Raw genomic sequence first — 14,244 nt, forward strand, 5'->3', positions numbered from 1 at the left:
TCGGGAGGCAGAGGCAGGCGGATCTCTGAGTTCCAGGCCAGCCTGGGCTACAGAGTGAGTTCCAGGACAGGCTCCAAAGCTACACAGAGAAACCCTGTCTTGAACCCCCCCCCCAAAAAAAAAGAATTACATGCAGCAAGACACTGTAATAATGATGCTATGTTAAAGTTTGCTTGTTTAATTCTTAAATAACTGTAATAACAGGTTTTTAATATAAGTATTTGAATTTTGTGGATTTTTTAAAGTTCATTTTCATTACATGAAATTATTGTAGTTCGCCTTTTATATGTGATATGCTCCCAAATATTCAAAGGGCGCAGGCTGAAGCTCTTGTCTGAGGTGTCTTTTCTTGTGCTTAAGGGACAGTGCTGGCTTTCAGAAGTTGCTTTTCACCCTTCTCTGCTGGTTTTAGTGTTTGCAGGGTTTCCCTTTTCAAAGATTGGTAGGATATGCTAAGCTGATTTTTGCCCCTAGAAGAAATAATGCCTTTCTTGAACTTGATATGGTTCACGTGTTAATTATTCTCACTTGGGGACATTTTGAGGAAACTAAAACTCACTTTAGTGCACTCTTTTTCCTTTTTTAAGCTGTTGTCTATTTGTCTTGCTTCAGCTTTATAAATAATCAGATAAGGACTTCCATGAAGTGGCAGGGCTTTCTCTGGCCACCCTAACCCTTTGAGTGTTTTCCTACTAAGTGTACACTTTTATGCTCCCAGCCGCTCACCACACAAGTCTTCTGAAAGCTCAGTCTGTCTGTCTGCTCACGGTTCTCTCCTGTCTATCTGACATCTTGGAATTTGCTTTTATGATGAGCAAAGCATGCCACTGGTTATTTTGAGGGGCACACACCATACTCTTAAGACAGATCCAGGTTAAAATACAGAGCCAGAGCTGGGCTGTGGTGGCGCACACCTTTAATCCCAGCACTCAGGAGTCAGAGGCAGTTGATCTCTGTGAATTCAAGGCCAGCCTGGTCTACATAGAATTCCAGGACAGCCAAAGCTACACAAAGAATCTCTGTCTCGGGGTGGGGGGTGGTGGGGGGTGGTGAGGGTAGCGGGGGTGGGTGGGTGGGGGGGAAGAAAGATAAAAGAAAAAGCAAAAAACAAAAGCAGAGCCAGAAAGGTCATACAGATGTTGACACTGAAATAAAGAAGCAGATTTGATTAATGTGGGAAGGTTAACTCCACTGGGGGAACAAATTCTCGTTGATGTCAGTGGTTCTCTGCTCTTTAAGGATCCCTGCAGACTCCTGCTTGTGTGCTGAGTGCCCCTAGTAACCAGGATAGGGGTGTTGGGCACCTTAACTTAAAACTGTTTTCTCTTTTAGGTCCACAACTCCCAGGCCTGTTGCAGATCTCCAGCTCCTGCTTTGTGTGACCCCCCAGCATGCTCTCTGCCGGTGGCATCACAGCCACCACAGCATCTTTCTGAAGCCGGGAGAGGGCCTGTAGGGGTAAGGAGAATCCCGTTTTTAAAAGCTATCAGTATTTTATATCCCATAGGGTATAAAAGAGGATATTGCCTTCCTTTCTAGAGCCCCTTTAAAAATGTGCTGTATGATATGTGTTTTTAAAAGAGTAATAAGTACATGCACAGAGGAAACACAATACGGGACTTGCCTTACCCCTCTAGGACAGTTCCAGAAGTTAGTGGGGTTTGGTGGAAGGGTATTTGGCACCAGCAGAGAGCATGCTGGGCTGCTGCAAGGAGCAGGAGCTGGCAATCAGCATCGAGTATGGATGTTGGCAACTGAGATGGGGGAATGGGGGTAAGTTTAAGTCCAAGTGTGGATTGTGCATTTCCCAAGGCTCATTTGGGACTCTAGGCCCACAAATCTAAACTGTTTTGGCTACTTTGTAGAAGGCTGTTCACAAAAGTGAGGCTTTTCTGTAATAATCAAGAAGCCCTTTAGTGGTCTGGGTTTGGAAGTGACTCTACCTCTCCTGGCTGTGCCCTGATAATCCCTCTGTGACTTGATTAGAAGATTAGATGCACGAGATGGAGCAGGCTGCAGTGGTGGTGCTCCATGAGGACTTTTTTAATGAGCTATAGCTTCCCGCTTGTGGACTGTGTGCTCACTTAGCTTCCTTTCTCTCCTTTTTTGGAGGACGTTAGTGGTGACTTTTCTAGAAGACAGGTGTTTATTGTTTCGTACTGAGTTTCCAAGACTGTGTATAACTAGAAGAGTTATTGGACTGGGTTTAAGTTTGTACTGAAGTAGAAAATCATACAAGACGGTAGTCATCTCACGTATCCATAGATAATACCAGATACTGTCAACACATGATCAGTTGAGTAGGTACAGTGTACAGTATTAGTGTCCTGGCACTAGAGTTCTTTGTGCAGGTTATAGCGTATGGTTTTGTGAAAGGGATTAGAATCCAGAAGCTGTACATTTTTGACATATCAATATGATGTAGACAGGCAGAGTGTACATTTGTCCTACAGTGTGGACAGTGTGCTGATTACTCTAGGAGTTATGAGAAGACATAGGATGTCTATGAAGAGCATATGTAATGGGTGCTGAAGGCAGAGGTGCAGGTGTATAATCCAGCTGAGTCTCAAGAGGTCTGAGGTTAGACTAGGTCAGATGTTTATGGGATAGGTAAGTAGAGAGCTTTTGAAGGCTTAGAAAAGAATCCAACTGAGTTCTCTTACAAGCCATTGTTTCAGAATATTCATTTGGTGACAGCCTGCGAGCTGGAGGGTTAGGGCTGTCAATCTCTATGTAAAATGAAGAACAAGCCTGTAGAGATTGCTATTAATAATTACAACAAGCTGGGTGTAGTTTTTCATGCCTGAAATCCCAGTACTTGGAAAGCTGAAACCAGGATTGTTTTGAGTTTGAGGCCAGCTTGGGCTGTAGAGAGAGGCCTGTTTAACACCTTCCATCTCCACCTCACAAGTGTAACAAAACCAGGAGTAGTTGTTAGAACAATGTCACATTTATATATGGTTGATGTAATTACTCAAGAATTAGACCTTCCCAAAAGGGATTTCTATGGCAGCCTTGGATTTCTTGAGATAATAAGCACACACAGTGGAAGATGGAACCTAATATCCTGGGTCCAAGTCATCAGAGCTGTAGAACTGACTGACATCTTATGGGGGAAATAAATCAGTGGAATTTTGAAGGCCTACCTGGGAAACTTCAGTCTTAGATGTATTGTACTTTTATGTATCTGAGAAACATGGTTTATCTCGCAGGCTGGTATTTTTTTTTTTTTTTTTTTTTTTTTGATTTCCTCTAATCAATGTAATTTTAGCTTAGACACTTTTATTTACTGTGGTACTTACTAACCAGGATTTGTTGAATGGATTTTAGATTTGGCCAGTTATGCTGATCTTTTAGTAAACTTTCTATAATAGCATTAGTGATGATCAGTATTGCTATTTTTCAGCATCCACTGAGGATTTAAATAAATTCATTATTGGTGGAGTCCTTAGATGCCATCATCAATGTAGATTGGAGAAGAGTCAATAACATGATGATAAATCTTCCTTGAGTCAGATGATGCTGCATAAGACTAATTGTATTGATTGTTCTTTAGTGGTGGTTCGTGTTGCCAAAGTCATTCTTGCTAGATTCTGTTGGCAGAGCCCTCTCCCCAATGTGGAGCTCCCATAAATTCTGCAGGCATACAGGTCTAGTACAGTGTAATGAGAGAGCTGCTAGGAGGAAAAAAATTGATTACAGGGTTGCAGACAATATCATTAATGTTCCTTGTCATGATGCACCAGATGTCTTTGCTAATAGCCTATTTTTGTTACTTAGTTTTTATAGGATAACATTCATTGCATCATAATTTAGCTTTCTTCTGCATATGTAGGTATGTGGACTCATTGGATTTAACTTTATAAATTTTTAAGTTACTTGCTTTTGTTAGTGTTTCTGCTGAAGAGACAAAATTTTTACCAGTTATAAGAATCTGCTGAAGCTGGGTGGTGGTAGAGCTCGCCTTTAATCCCAGCAGTCAGAAGGCAGAGGTAGACAGATCTCTGAGTTTAAGGCCATCCTGGTCTAGAACGCAAGTTAGTTCCAGGACACCCAGGGCTTCAGATAAATCCTTTCGGGGAGTGGGGGGGAATGAAAGAATTTGCTGGTTTGAATGTTTTCTTGCCAAAAGAATTGTATCACTGGTGATGATGGGGAGAAGTGAGAAATGGAGGATGAAGAAAGCAAAGGGAGCGCGGCCTGGGTTTTCCCAAGTGTGCTGAGCCCAGTCCAGCTCCTGTTGCTCCTCCCCCTGATTTTAGTGCTGTCCTTTCTAGGGGCTTTCCTGCCTTTGTTTCTTCTGCCCTAGATAGAGCTCTGCCAGGTTGCACGTGGGCTGCACCTGCCCTCCTCATCACTGGGAAACCAAAGCTGGGTTGGCACATTTAATTGTTGAGGATTAATTTGTAAAATAATTATTTATTTGCTCTTTAAAAAAAAAAAAGCCAGGTGGTGGTGGCGCATGCCTTTCAGGAGGCAGAGGCAGGCGGATCTCTGAGTTCAAGGCCATTCAGGACTACACAGAGAAACCCTGTCATGAGAAATGAAAATCAAACAGACAAAATAGACAAGGCCCTGCTGTGTAACCCTTGACTTGCGGTGTCTGTCTGTGTAGTCTTCCTACCTTTGCCCCTCTGAGTGTCACCATAGTTTAATACTTAAGAAATTTAGCCATGTTCTTTTGTGAGGGGCCGACAGATGGGCCAGGCATGGTGGTGCAGTCACGAAGCAGCAGAGGCAGGCAGATCTCTGTGAGTTCCAGGCCAGTCAAGGCTACATAGTGGGGCATTGTCTTAAAAAGAAAAAAAAAAAAGCTGGGCGGTGGTAGCGCACGCCTTTAAACCAAGCACTCAGCACTTGGGAGGCAGAGGCAGGTGGATCTCTGTGAGTTCGAGGCCAGCCTGGTCTACAGAGTGAGGTCAAGGACAGGTACCAAAGCTACACAGAGAAACCCTGTCTCGAGGGGAAAAACAACAACAACAACAACAACAAACAAACAAACAAACAAAAAAAGACAAAAGCACGATACTGTCATAATGGTTTGAAGAGCCCTTGATAAAGTTGCCTACCACTAAGCCTGACAGCTTGATTTCAATCCCTGGGACCCACATGTTGGAAAGAGAAGACGAACTTCTACAAGTTGTCTTCTGGTCTCCATAGCGAGCCTTGGCATGTGCGGCCCCCACACATGATAAGTAGATAGCAATTCAATAATATGCATTTAAGAACCATCAGTTTTGTTTTAGTGCCCCTCCCACCCACCCCCAAACTAGAAATAAATACTAGCTGGGCCAGTGACAGTTCACTGGCTATAAAGGTGCTTGCCAACAAACCTGGTAACTTGAGCCCAGTCTCCTGAGCCCACATCATGGAAGGGGAGAACCTTTGCAAGTTATCCTCTGTTAGACAGAGCACCTTCCCACCCCCTTGAGGCAAGTTTGTGCGTGCAGATAAAACTAAAAAGACAAACCCACCCACCAAAGAAACGGGACTCATACAAATTATGGTTTAAGAAGCAGTTTCTTGAAATTGTAACTTAATCTGATATTCTACTAGTTGAGCTCTGAGTTTAAGAAGGTTTAATGAACTTTCTGAAATTTCACGATAGCCTTGTATGGATGTACATTTTTTCTGCAAAGAAGATAGTTAGCTGTTTACTATGAATTCTAGTCAGTATATTTAGAAAATGTTGAAAATAATCTAAAGTTAAGATTAGGCATGTAAGCCAGGTGTGGTGATATACTCATGTAATCCTACCAACTGCAGAGGAGGCACAGGGAGGGTTGCTGGAGCCCATAAGTTCAAGATCAGCTCCAAGTAGTGTAGCAAGACCGCATCACAAACTTCCATTCTCGGAAGGTTCCTCTGTGGGTTAGTTAGAACTCAAGTCAGCCAGCTGTTGGATAAAGTTGCTGAGTGTTTACTTTCCTCTGCTCAAGCATTCTTGACACTTCTCTGTAGTTCTCTATAGTTTATTCTATCCAGTAAGATAGCTCAGTGGGTAAAGGTACTTAACACCAAGCTACATGTCCTGAGCTTGATTTCCAATCCACATGGTGTAAGGAGAGGACTGAGTCCAGCAAGTTGCCCTTTGACTTCAGAATATTTCCTGTGGCATGCATGTAGTGGTACACATTCATGGTGCCCCCTCCCTCAAAGCTTTTTTTTTTTTTTTTTAAGTTTTTTTTTTATTTCATTTTTTAAAAATCTCTGTGAACTTCTGTTCAAAGTATAGTTTCTAATGTATGTTTTTACCATCCTCCAACTTCTCCCAGATCCCTCTTCCACTCTACCCAGCCAGCTTAATGTTTTTTCTCAGCTAGGCCAGTAATGTGTTTTTCCTCAAAGCATGAGGACATGTGAGGATCACCAGAATCTGTTTACAAAGAAGCCCAGACACCAGATGGCATGCACTTATATCCCAGCCCCAAGAAAGCAGAGACAGGCAGACCCCTGGGGTTCATTGACCAGACAGCCTAGCCTTTGTGGTGAGCACATGAGAGCCATGGGGGCCATGAGAGCCCCTGTCCCAACTAAAAAACAAAATCCAAGGTAATTGACTCCTGAGGAATGACAGGCAACTTTGGTCTCTTGATTTCAACACAGACACATTTGAACCTGTGTGCATGTCCAGGATTTCAGGTTCGTGTTTCCCCTGGAATAAATCTGTATCCCACTCTCACAGTTGTGGTGCAAGAAGCCAGTGCACAGCAGAAGGTTGTGGGTTGAGCCCCTGTTCAGTGAGGGCTGCTTAGGCCAATGCCATTCTCCTTTGTTTTAGGCTGTTGTCTTCCACTACCCCGTGCTACTGTCCTGGACCTGTAAGAGATGTTCTGAAAAATGTGTTACTTGATCTGTTTCTGGGAGAAAATGCCCTGAATAAAACATTTTAAGAAGGGTTAATTTTGGCTCACATGAGAGTATAGTTCGTTGTGGTTGGAAAGCCATGATAGCAGGAGCTGGAGGCCCCTGGTCACACTGCATCCATAGTGAGGAAGCCATGAAGAGTAAATACTGTGGTTAGCTAGTTTCCTCCTATTTATGCCTACACTCAGCCTGGGTCTTCCTCCTTCAATTAACCTAATCTAGATAATTCCTCCCAGACATCCCAGAGGCATGTGTCCTAGGTGATTCTAACTCCCGTCAAGGTGACAATCAATAGTAATCATTATAGATGTTCATATGTTCCTGCACACCATTCATTCATTCACTCACTCACTCACTCACTCACTCACTCACTCACTCACTCATTCTTTTTATTTGATTATTTCTGAGACTGTCTCACTAGGTTGCCTAGGCTATTACTGAACTCTTGAGTTCAAGTTATCCTCCTGCTTCAGGCTCCCTATTAGCTTTGACTAGAGGCACACAGCAACATACCTAGCTCATCATTTTTTTTTTTTTTTAAGATTACATACTATAAAGAAACAAAAAAAAGTAAAAAGATTACATACTATTTTTATTCATGTGTATGTCTGAGTGTGTGTATGTTCATGTATACATTTTCTAGATCCCCTGAAGCTGGAGTTACAGATGGTTTGCCCAATGTGGGTTCTGTCTCTTTTAAGAACAAGCATTTTTAACCCTGTGCCATCTGGAGAGTCCAAAGCTGTCTGTTTGACCTTTGGTTCTGTAGAGCAGTGCACAGTGTAGTGCAGTGTGCAGTGTAGAGCAATGTAGGGCAAGTGTAACACAGTGTTGGAGCTGCTAGGCTGGAGAGCCACAGGGCAAGCCACATAGAAAGACCCTGTCTAGAAAGAAAGCACCAAGTCTAACCAGGTTATCTGTAGTTAGCCATACAGGAATTCTGATACCTAACTAGGTTTTCATTGTTTACTGTGGCTTCCCCATTTGACATGACAATAACACCCATGAAAATCATGGGAACAGTTACTGCTTTTTATATGAGATTGAAGTAGAAGGTATTAAGACAACTGAAATTGTAGAATTGTTAATACACTTGTAGCTAATGGAGATGAAAGATGATTATAAGATACTGAATTTTGATGTAGCAAGTTGTAAAAATTCTGTAATGTAAAGGCAACAGAAACCACATGCCCTGCTTTTAGGTTAGTTCATCTGGAGCAGGTTCTCCATTCTGCTTTTCCGTTAAAGCTGGTTGTCAGCCAGTTTGTTTTTTAAGGCTTCCTTTTCTTTATAGTCAACACCCAAAAGATTTCAAAGTAGCCTCATTCGTTTAGAACTTCTGTAGTGTGGGCTTTTTGTTCCCATAGTCTGTATTGGATCATCAACCCCACTTTTTTCATCATCATTGTGTTGATTATCATCAGCATATTACCCTCTATTACTGGCAGGTACTTAGCCCTTGGCAGTCCTGTCTTTCGGGGCCGGGGGTGTGATTCATATTTGACTGGAAAAAAGATCTGCACAAATGTGTTGAGGTTCCAAGTTTTCCAGACATAAATTTTTTCCAGTTTTTTTTTTTTTAATGTTTATGGGATGTGTTGCCTGCATGTATGTTAGTCTGTGCACCACATGTGTACAGTGCCTGTGGAAGCCATAAGAGGTCATAGGATTTGTTAGGACTGGAGTTAAGGATGTTGTAAGCCATCATGTAGGTGCTAGGAACCAAAACTTGGCTTTTCTGGAAGAGCAGCCAATGAGTGCTCTTAACCACTGAGCTATCTCTTTCCAGCTCGATGGCTTATTTTATTAGTATATTGCTACAGACATTTTAGCCCACAGAAATAAGGTGGGATTTTGCTTAACCAAACTTTATAGAGTTATCTTTCTTTTTAGGAGAGCATATTGTCATGTAGGTAAAGATACAAAGGTCAGCACAGCACAGAGTCTTTAGGGATTTCTACTCAGGTAAAGCCAGATTCATGACTGAGCTGCAGAAAAGAATTTTAGGATGAACTACTATTGTATGATACTTTGTGTTCTGACAAATAAAGCTTGCCTGGAGATCAGAGGGTGGAACTAGCCACTAGTTATCCATAGAGGCCAGGCAGTGGTGGCACACACCTTTTCATCCCAGCACTTGAGAAGAGGAAGCAAGAAGATCAGGAATTCAATTTAACCCTAAGTGGCCCAGGAATTTAACCCTGGGCCACTTAGGGTTAAAGTCTCTGGAGTATCCCAGATAAGTATATTATCTACTTTACTCATCAGTAAATCTCAATGATAGCTACCTTTAGCTTCCCTTTCACTTAATTGACAGGGTTGTAAATTGGGAAATGAAAAAAAAAATTAGAATCTCTCTAAAAAAAATTCAGATGTCAAGCCAAGTTAGGAAGATTAGAAATCTTAAGGTTTTGTTTTTCTGTTTTTTCTTTTTGGACTGGTTCTCATGTCTACTAGACTGGCCTCAAACTTATGTAACTGAGCATGATCTTGAATTTCTAATCTTCCTGCCTTTGGCTCAAGCAAGCATTTTGGAATTGTGGGCGTGCATGTATTTGCCTAGTTTATCTAGGGGTAGGGATCAAACCATGGTTTTATACTTGCTAGACAAGCATTCTAGCAACTAAAGTACACACACTCTCAACCCCCTGAACGTTTTTTTGTTGTTGTTGTTTTGTTTTTTAGATGGATTTTTGAGACAAGATTTCTATGTGTAGCCGTGTCCATCCTGGAACTCGCTCTGTAGACCAGACTGGCCTTGAATTCAGAGATCCATCTGCCTCTACCTTCTGAGTGCTGGGATTAAAGACAGGCACCCCCACTGCCCGGCCCCCTGAAGTTCTGGAAATAGAAACTTGTATTTCAATAGGTAGTTTGATTCAGTAATATCAGTAAAAGCCCTTTGTAGAGGAATTTCACACTATCTATAGTGCCTCCCCTGTACTGGACAACTACTCAGATTAGGAATAAAGACCTGACTTTCCCCTATTTTGATATGATTTGACACATCTCACCCATCTTTTCCATGAAAACATTGCTGAATTATTACTTAAAGTTTCTAAATGGAGCCATATTACGGTGTGCTCATCCTGAACTAGTTGAATACTAGTATCCCTATGTAATATCAAGTGTGGTGTTGGTCTCTTAGGTCAGCTCCCTGTTGCTAGCAGTACACCTCAGTCTGCTCTACTCCTTTAATGAATGACCTGTTTAGAGTAAACTGGGGAAGAGTTGACTGCCGTGTTTAAAACCTGTGGCATTAAGATTTTACTTACTCAACTATTTAGAGACAGTCCTTAAAGAAGACCTGTGGAAATTATAAAAGAGACTTCCCAAGGGCAGCTGTATGTTGATTGATGGTTACAGAGCTTTTTGGCTGTATGGGAGACAAAACGTCTATTTGAATTTTTTTGTTTAGTGAGTCTAATAGAATTTCTGGAAGCATCTGTAGAGCTGTGTTTCATAGACACAGGGATTTGGAACAGTGGTGGGAGAGTTGTGTGTGGTCAGTTCTTTGGAGCCCAGATGCTTTTTCTACATAGCCTGTAGATTTTCTAGCAAGTTTATACCTGATAGGCTCAGTTTGTCGTTTCACAAAATTCAGAGAAGACCCTGATTCTGTGACTTCATCTTTTCCTTTTACCAACCCCTTGTTTTTCTTGCTGTGCTGTGTTCTGGGCTCCTCTTCCTCTGCAGTGGAACACTCTCCTCCTTCAGAGTCCTAGTCAGTTCTGCTTGGCATCTCATCCTTTCCCACTCTGCTCCGCTGCTGCTCTTAGCTCTCTCTGCTGCGAGTCATGCTTTCAGCGGGGAGTTGTTTGTAGTTTTCATTTGAAATGATTTTGCCATAGCGGACACAGTTAAAACCACACTTTTCACTCTTGAGACTGTAGTATTGTCTCAGTCATGGTGGTAGTAGTTGTTCTATAATCAGATGACTTACATTGTCGGAGCCACAGTTTCTTTACTGTGAAACAGTGATGATGTATTCAGTAGTCGTAGAGTCAGCCTCAGAGATTGATAGATGCTCCTTCTAAGAGCTCCCAAGAGAATCTGGACTGTAGATTCGGGGAATGTAGGTTGGTCAACTACTGACTGACTGAAATACAGGTATAGGTATATTACAGAGAGGGAAGTCGTTTTTGAGAGAGCTGCAGATGTAAACTCAGCATTAGGGTTCTTGGCCACCTGTTCTAAGTCCATCCTAGGACTGCCAGGAGAATTGCTGTTTTGGTTCTACTAATTTCCCCAACATATAAACTAAGTATAATCTTTGTGCTTATACCCCTCATATAGTTGTGAAAGGCATTTATAAATTAATTTCAAACCAAATGTCAAAATCAACAAACTGCAGTACCACCATGAGTTGGGTTAGGGTGGCTGTTGACACTCACTTCTGAAGTGAGTGTAATAAAACCGACGATGGCTGGAGCTCACGCTGTCGGGCACAGTGCGCTGTGGTTTGCTGATTCCATTCTGTTGCTCCTTGTTTTCACCATTGTCACTCACTAGCTCTTGGTTGGTATATGTTTAGCTTGTATGAAGTGATATGGCTTTTACCTGGTACATTTTGCTGGTGGTTTGTTGACTCAGTTTCACTAGCTTTTGACCACTACATAGTGCTGCTTAGCTGGCTGTGTCTAATTATTAGTGTCCCCCCCTTCTGTTTTTTCCTTTTTTTTCCCTTCCCCTTTCTCTTCTTCCCCTCTTTAGACAGGGTCTCTATGTAGCCCTGGCTGTCTTGGATCTCACTGTGGAGGCCAGTCTGGCATTGAATTCTCCGAAATTTGCCTGCCTCTGCCTCTCAAGTGCTAGGATTAAAGGTGTGTACCACTACACCTGGCTATAATCAAAAATCTTTTTTTTTTCCTTCTTCAAAACAGGGCTTCTCTGTGTAGCCCTGGCTATACTGAAACTCACTATGTAGACCAGGTTGGTAATGTAACTCACAGAGATCCTCCTGCCTCTGCCTCCCAAGTGGTAGGATTAAAGGCACGCTTCTCCACCTCCTGGCTATAAGCCTTGCATTTGACTTGCTAGTCAAGCGCTCTACCACTGAGCTAAATCTCCAACCCCTACAATCAGTTTTTTTATTCATTCATTCATTCATTTTTTTGAGACAGGGTTTCTTTGTAGACTAGGCTGCCCTCGAACTCACAAAGATTCACCTGCCTCTGTCTACTGAGTGCTGGGATGAAAGGCATGGGCCACCACCACCCCGGCTATAATCAAATTCTTAATAGCTCTGAACTTTGTTAATGGAGCTGTACACTTTATAATCAAAATATTAATTAACTTGTTGAGCAATTTTAGATCGTAATTTCCCCGTCCCATTCTAAAAATTGAGCATTCAGTGTCCCTGATGTGAGGCAACTTGGCTGCTTCATACTACCTTCTTGGCTGGGTTAGGAGAAGCCTGTGCTTTGTGATTTTGGTTGCAAACCTGTTTGTGGAGGGTTGATTTGAGAGTTTGTTTCACTTATAAGACAGAATTAAAAAACACATTTTAAAAACCTATCAAGTGAAGTCTAGGGTTTGTTTGAATGTGTCTCTGTAGCTACAGCTGCCATTTTAATGGTCAGCCTTAACTTGTATTGTCAGGCCAGCCTGTTAGCAAACAGGTAGGAATGTTCAAAGTGTCTGTACATGGTGAAACTCATTTATAGGAGAAATGGGAAGCCTCTGATCATTGGTGGATAGATGCATTTAAACTGGAGAAACTAGAAGACAATGGACCAAGTAAGAAGACACATGCATGAAGCCAGGGATCTCTAGAAGTGCATGAAAAATGAAAAAGAATCCTAGGCTACAGTTTGAAAAATCATGTGTCAGGAAAGTGCTGTGCTTCAATTCTTGATGTTGTCGCTGAGCTGTAAGGCTGAAGATGAAACACACTCCTTCATCTGAAACAAAATCAATATACACTCCTGGAAAGGCTGAATTATTAAGGGCTGGCTTACAGGGTTTCATTACGTGGGCTTTGCTTGCTGGTGATTTGTCCCTGGCATAGGGAGATTTGTGAGGCGCTTTGTATTAGAATCGCCAGTAGGCTGGCGGGTCCCTTTGGACAGTTGCCTTCTAATTCACAGTGCTCTCGAGCAGATTTGTGCATTTCTTTTGGGTAAATGCCTTTGCATATTCTTTAAGTTACTGGTTAAGCATGTGCTCTCATGCTTGCGCTCTCTCTCTCTCTCTCTCTCTCTCTCTCTCTCTCTCTGTGCTTGCTTATCTTGTTATCTCTTTTGCAACTGTTGATGCCTAATTATTTCAGTGATAGCCTTTACAAACACCACATGCCTTGAGCATATTTCATTACCCTGCAGTGCTGTTTAAGCTATGTTGAACTGTAAATTCTTGCCTTGTGATGGGGATTAAGTAAAAGGTCAGGTTGGCTAAATCTGGTGGTAAAGGTTTGTCCTCCCAGCTGTTTGGAGACTGAGGCAGAGGGGACTGCAAGTTCAGTGGCCAGGTTTAAAGTGAAAGGTGGTCTGGGATATCGCCCAGCTACAGTGCTTACCTCACTTGTGTGAGGCTCCAGATTCAGCCTCAAGTTCTACACAGCCAGTCATTGGGCTGTAAGAAGTCAAGGGTGGAGGAGAAGAGCCCATGAGTATGCTTGGCTGCCGCTGTGGGCCATAGCCAAGCTTATTAGACAGCAGGGCAGCTGCATCTACTCAGAGGGAAGCTAGAATCCTCTGTGAAGGCTGAGAAGACTGGTCGTGTGATGACCATGTTGTTGTTGGTTTTGTAGAGGTAGCACTGTTTCTGAAGGCCTTTTGGGTTTAACAATCTAAGGACAAGGCTGAGTTAGAGACATCTCCGGCAAAACCATGAGGCGAGGCCAAGCCCAGTACAGAAACACAGTTGATTACTTTAGGCAACTGCTCGGATTTTCAAGCCTGTTTCTCTGCTGTAGAAAGGAGCTGGTTGAGTGAGAAAGTAGACTCATGAAGAAAAGCAGAAAGAGAACAAACAAGGTCATAGCAGTCTGCGTGCATGGCATCTTGCCTAGTGAGTATGTAGTTGCTGCGGGAGGCTGTGGTGTGTGCTGGAGCTGGAGTTTTCTTGGAGAAGTTGACCTTAGTTGGCTTTGTGTTACCTGTGGGATGGGGTGAGCAGTGCAGCTTGTAACATTGGCGGCCTACCTAGAGCTAGTTCTCTGTGCTGCCCACACTGGCCGGTTGGAGATGCCCGTTGGTCTGCCTGTTCTCCATGGTGGCTGCAGGAGTGTCTTGTTTTCTCCTGTGTGCTGCCTTCCACACGGCTGCTTTTGTTGCACTGCTTTCTTTTGCATATGTTGTAAGCTGTTCTTACTGCCAGCATGGCTTTAGAACTGGAATGTATCTGGTTGATGGAGTAAAGGAAGGACACGGTGGG

At 42.7% G+C, this 14,244-nt stretch overlaps 1 protein-coding gene across 5 annotated transcripts in view; it reads left to right on the top strand.

The window, feature by feature from the left end:
- Rere (arginine-glutamic acid dipeptide repeats) overlaps nucleotides 1–14,244 on the top strand; it is a 376,646-nt gene that overhangs the window by 172,752 nt on the left and 189,650 nt on the right. For 4 of the 5 annotated variants that reach the window (XM_036177343.1, XM_036177344.1, XM_036177345.1 and 1 more), the window contains exon 4: nucleotides 1,333–1,458. The exons of the other annotated variant lie outside the window; for it this stretch is intronic. In XM_036177343.1, the coding sequence (XP_036033236.1) occupies nucleotides 1,333–1,458 (126 nt within the window). The remainder of the gene's footprint in view (nucleotides 1–1,332; nucleotides 1,459–14,244) is intronic. 5 annotated transcript variants of the gene reach the window in all.

Source organism: Onychomys torridus, chromosome 2, assembly GCF_903995425.1.
Source record: "Onychomys torridus chromosome 2, mOncTor1.1, whole genome shotgun sequence".
Taxonomy (NCBI): Eukaryota; Metazoa; Chordata; class Mammalia; order Rodentia; family Cricetidae; genus Onychomys; species Onychomys torridus.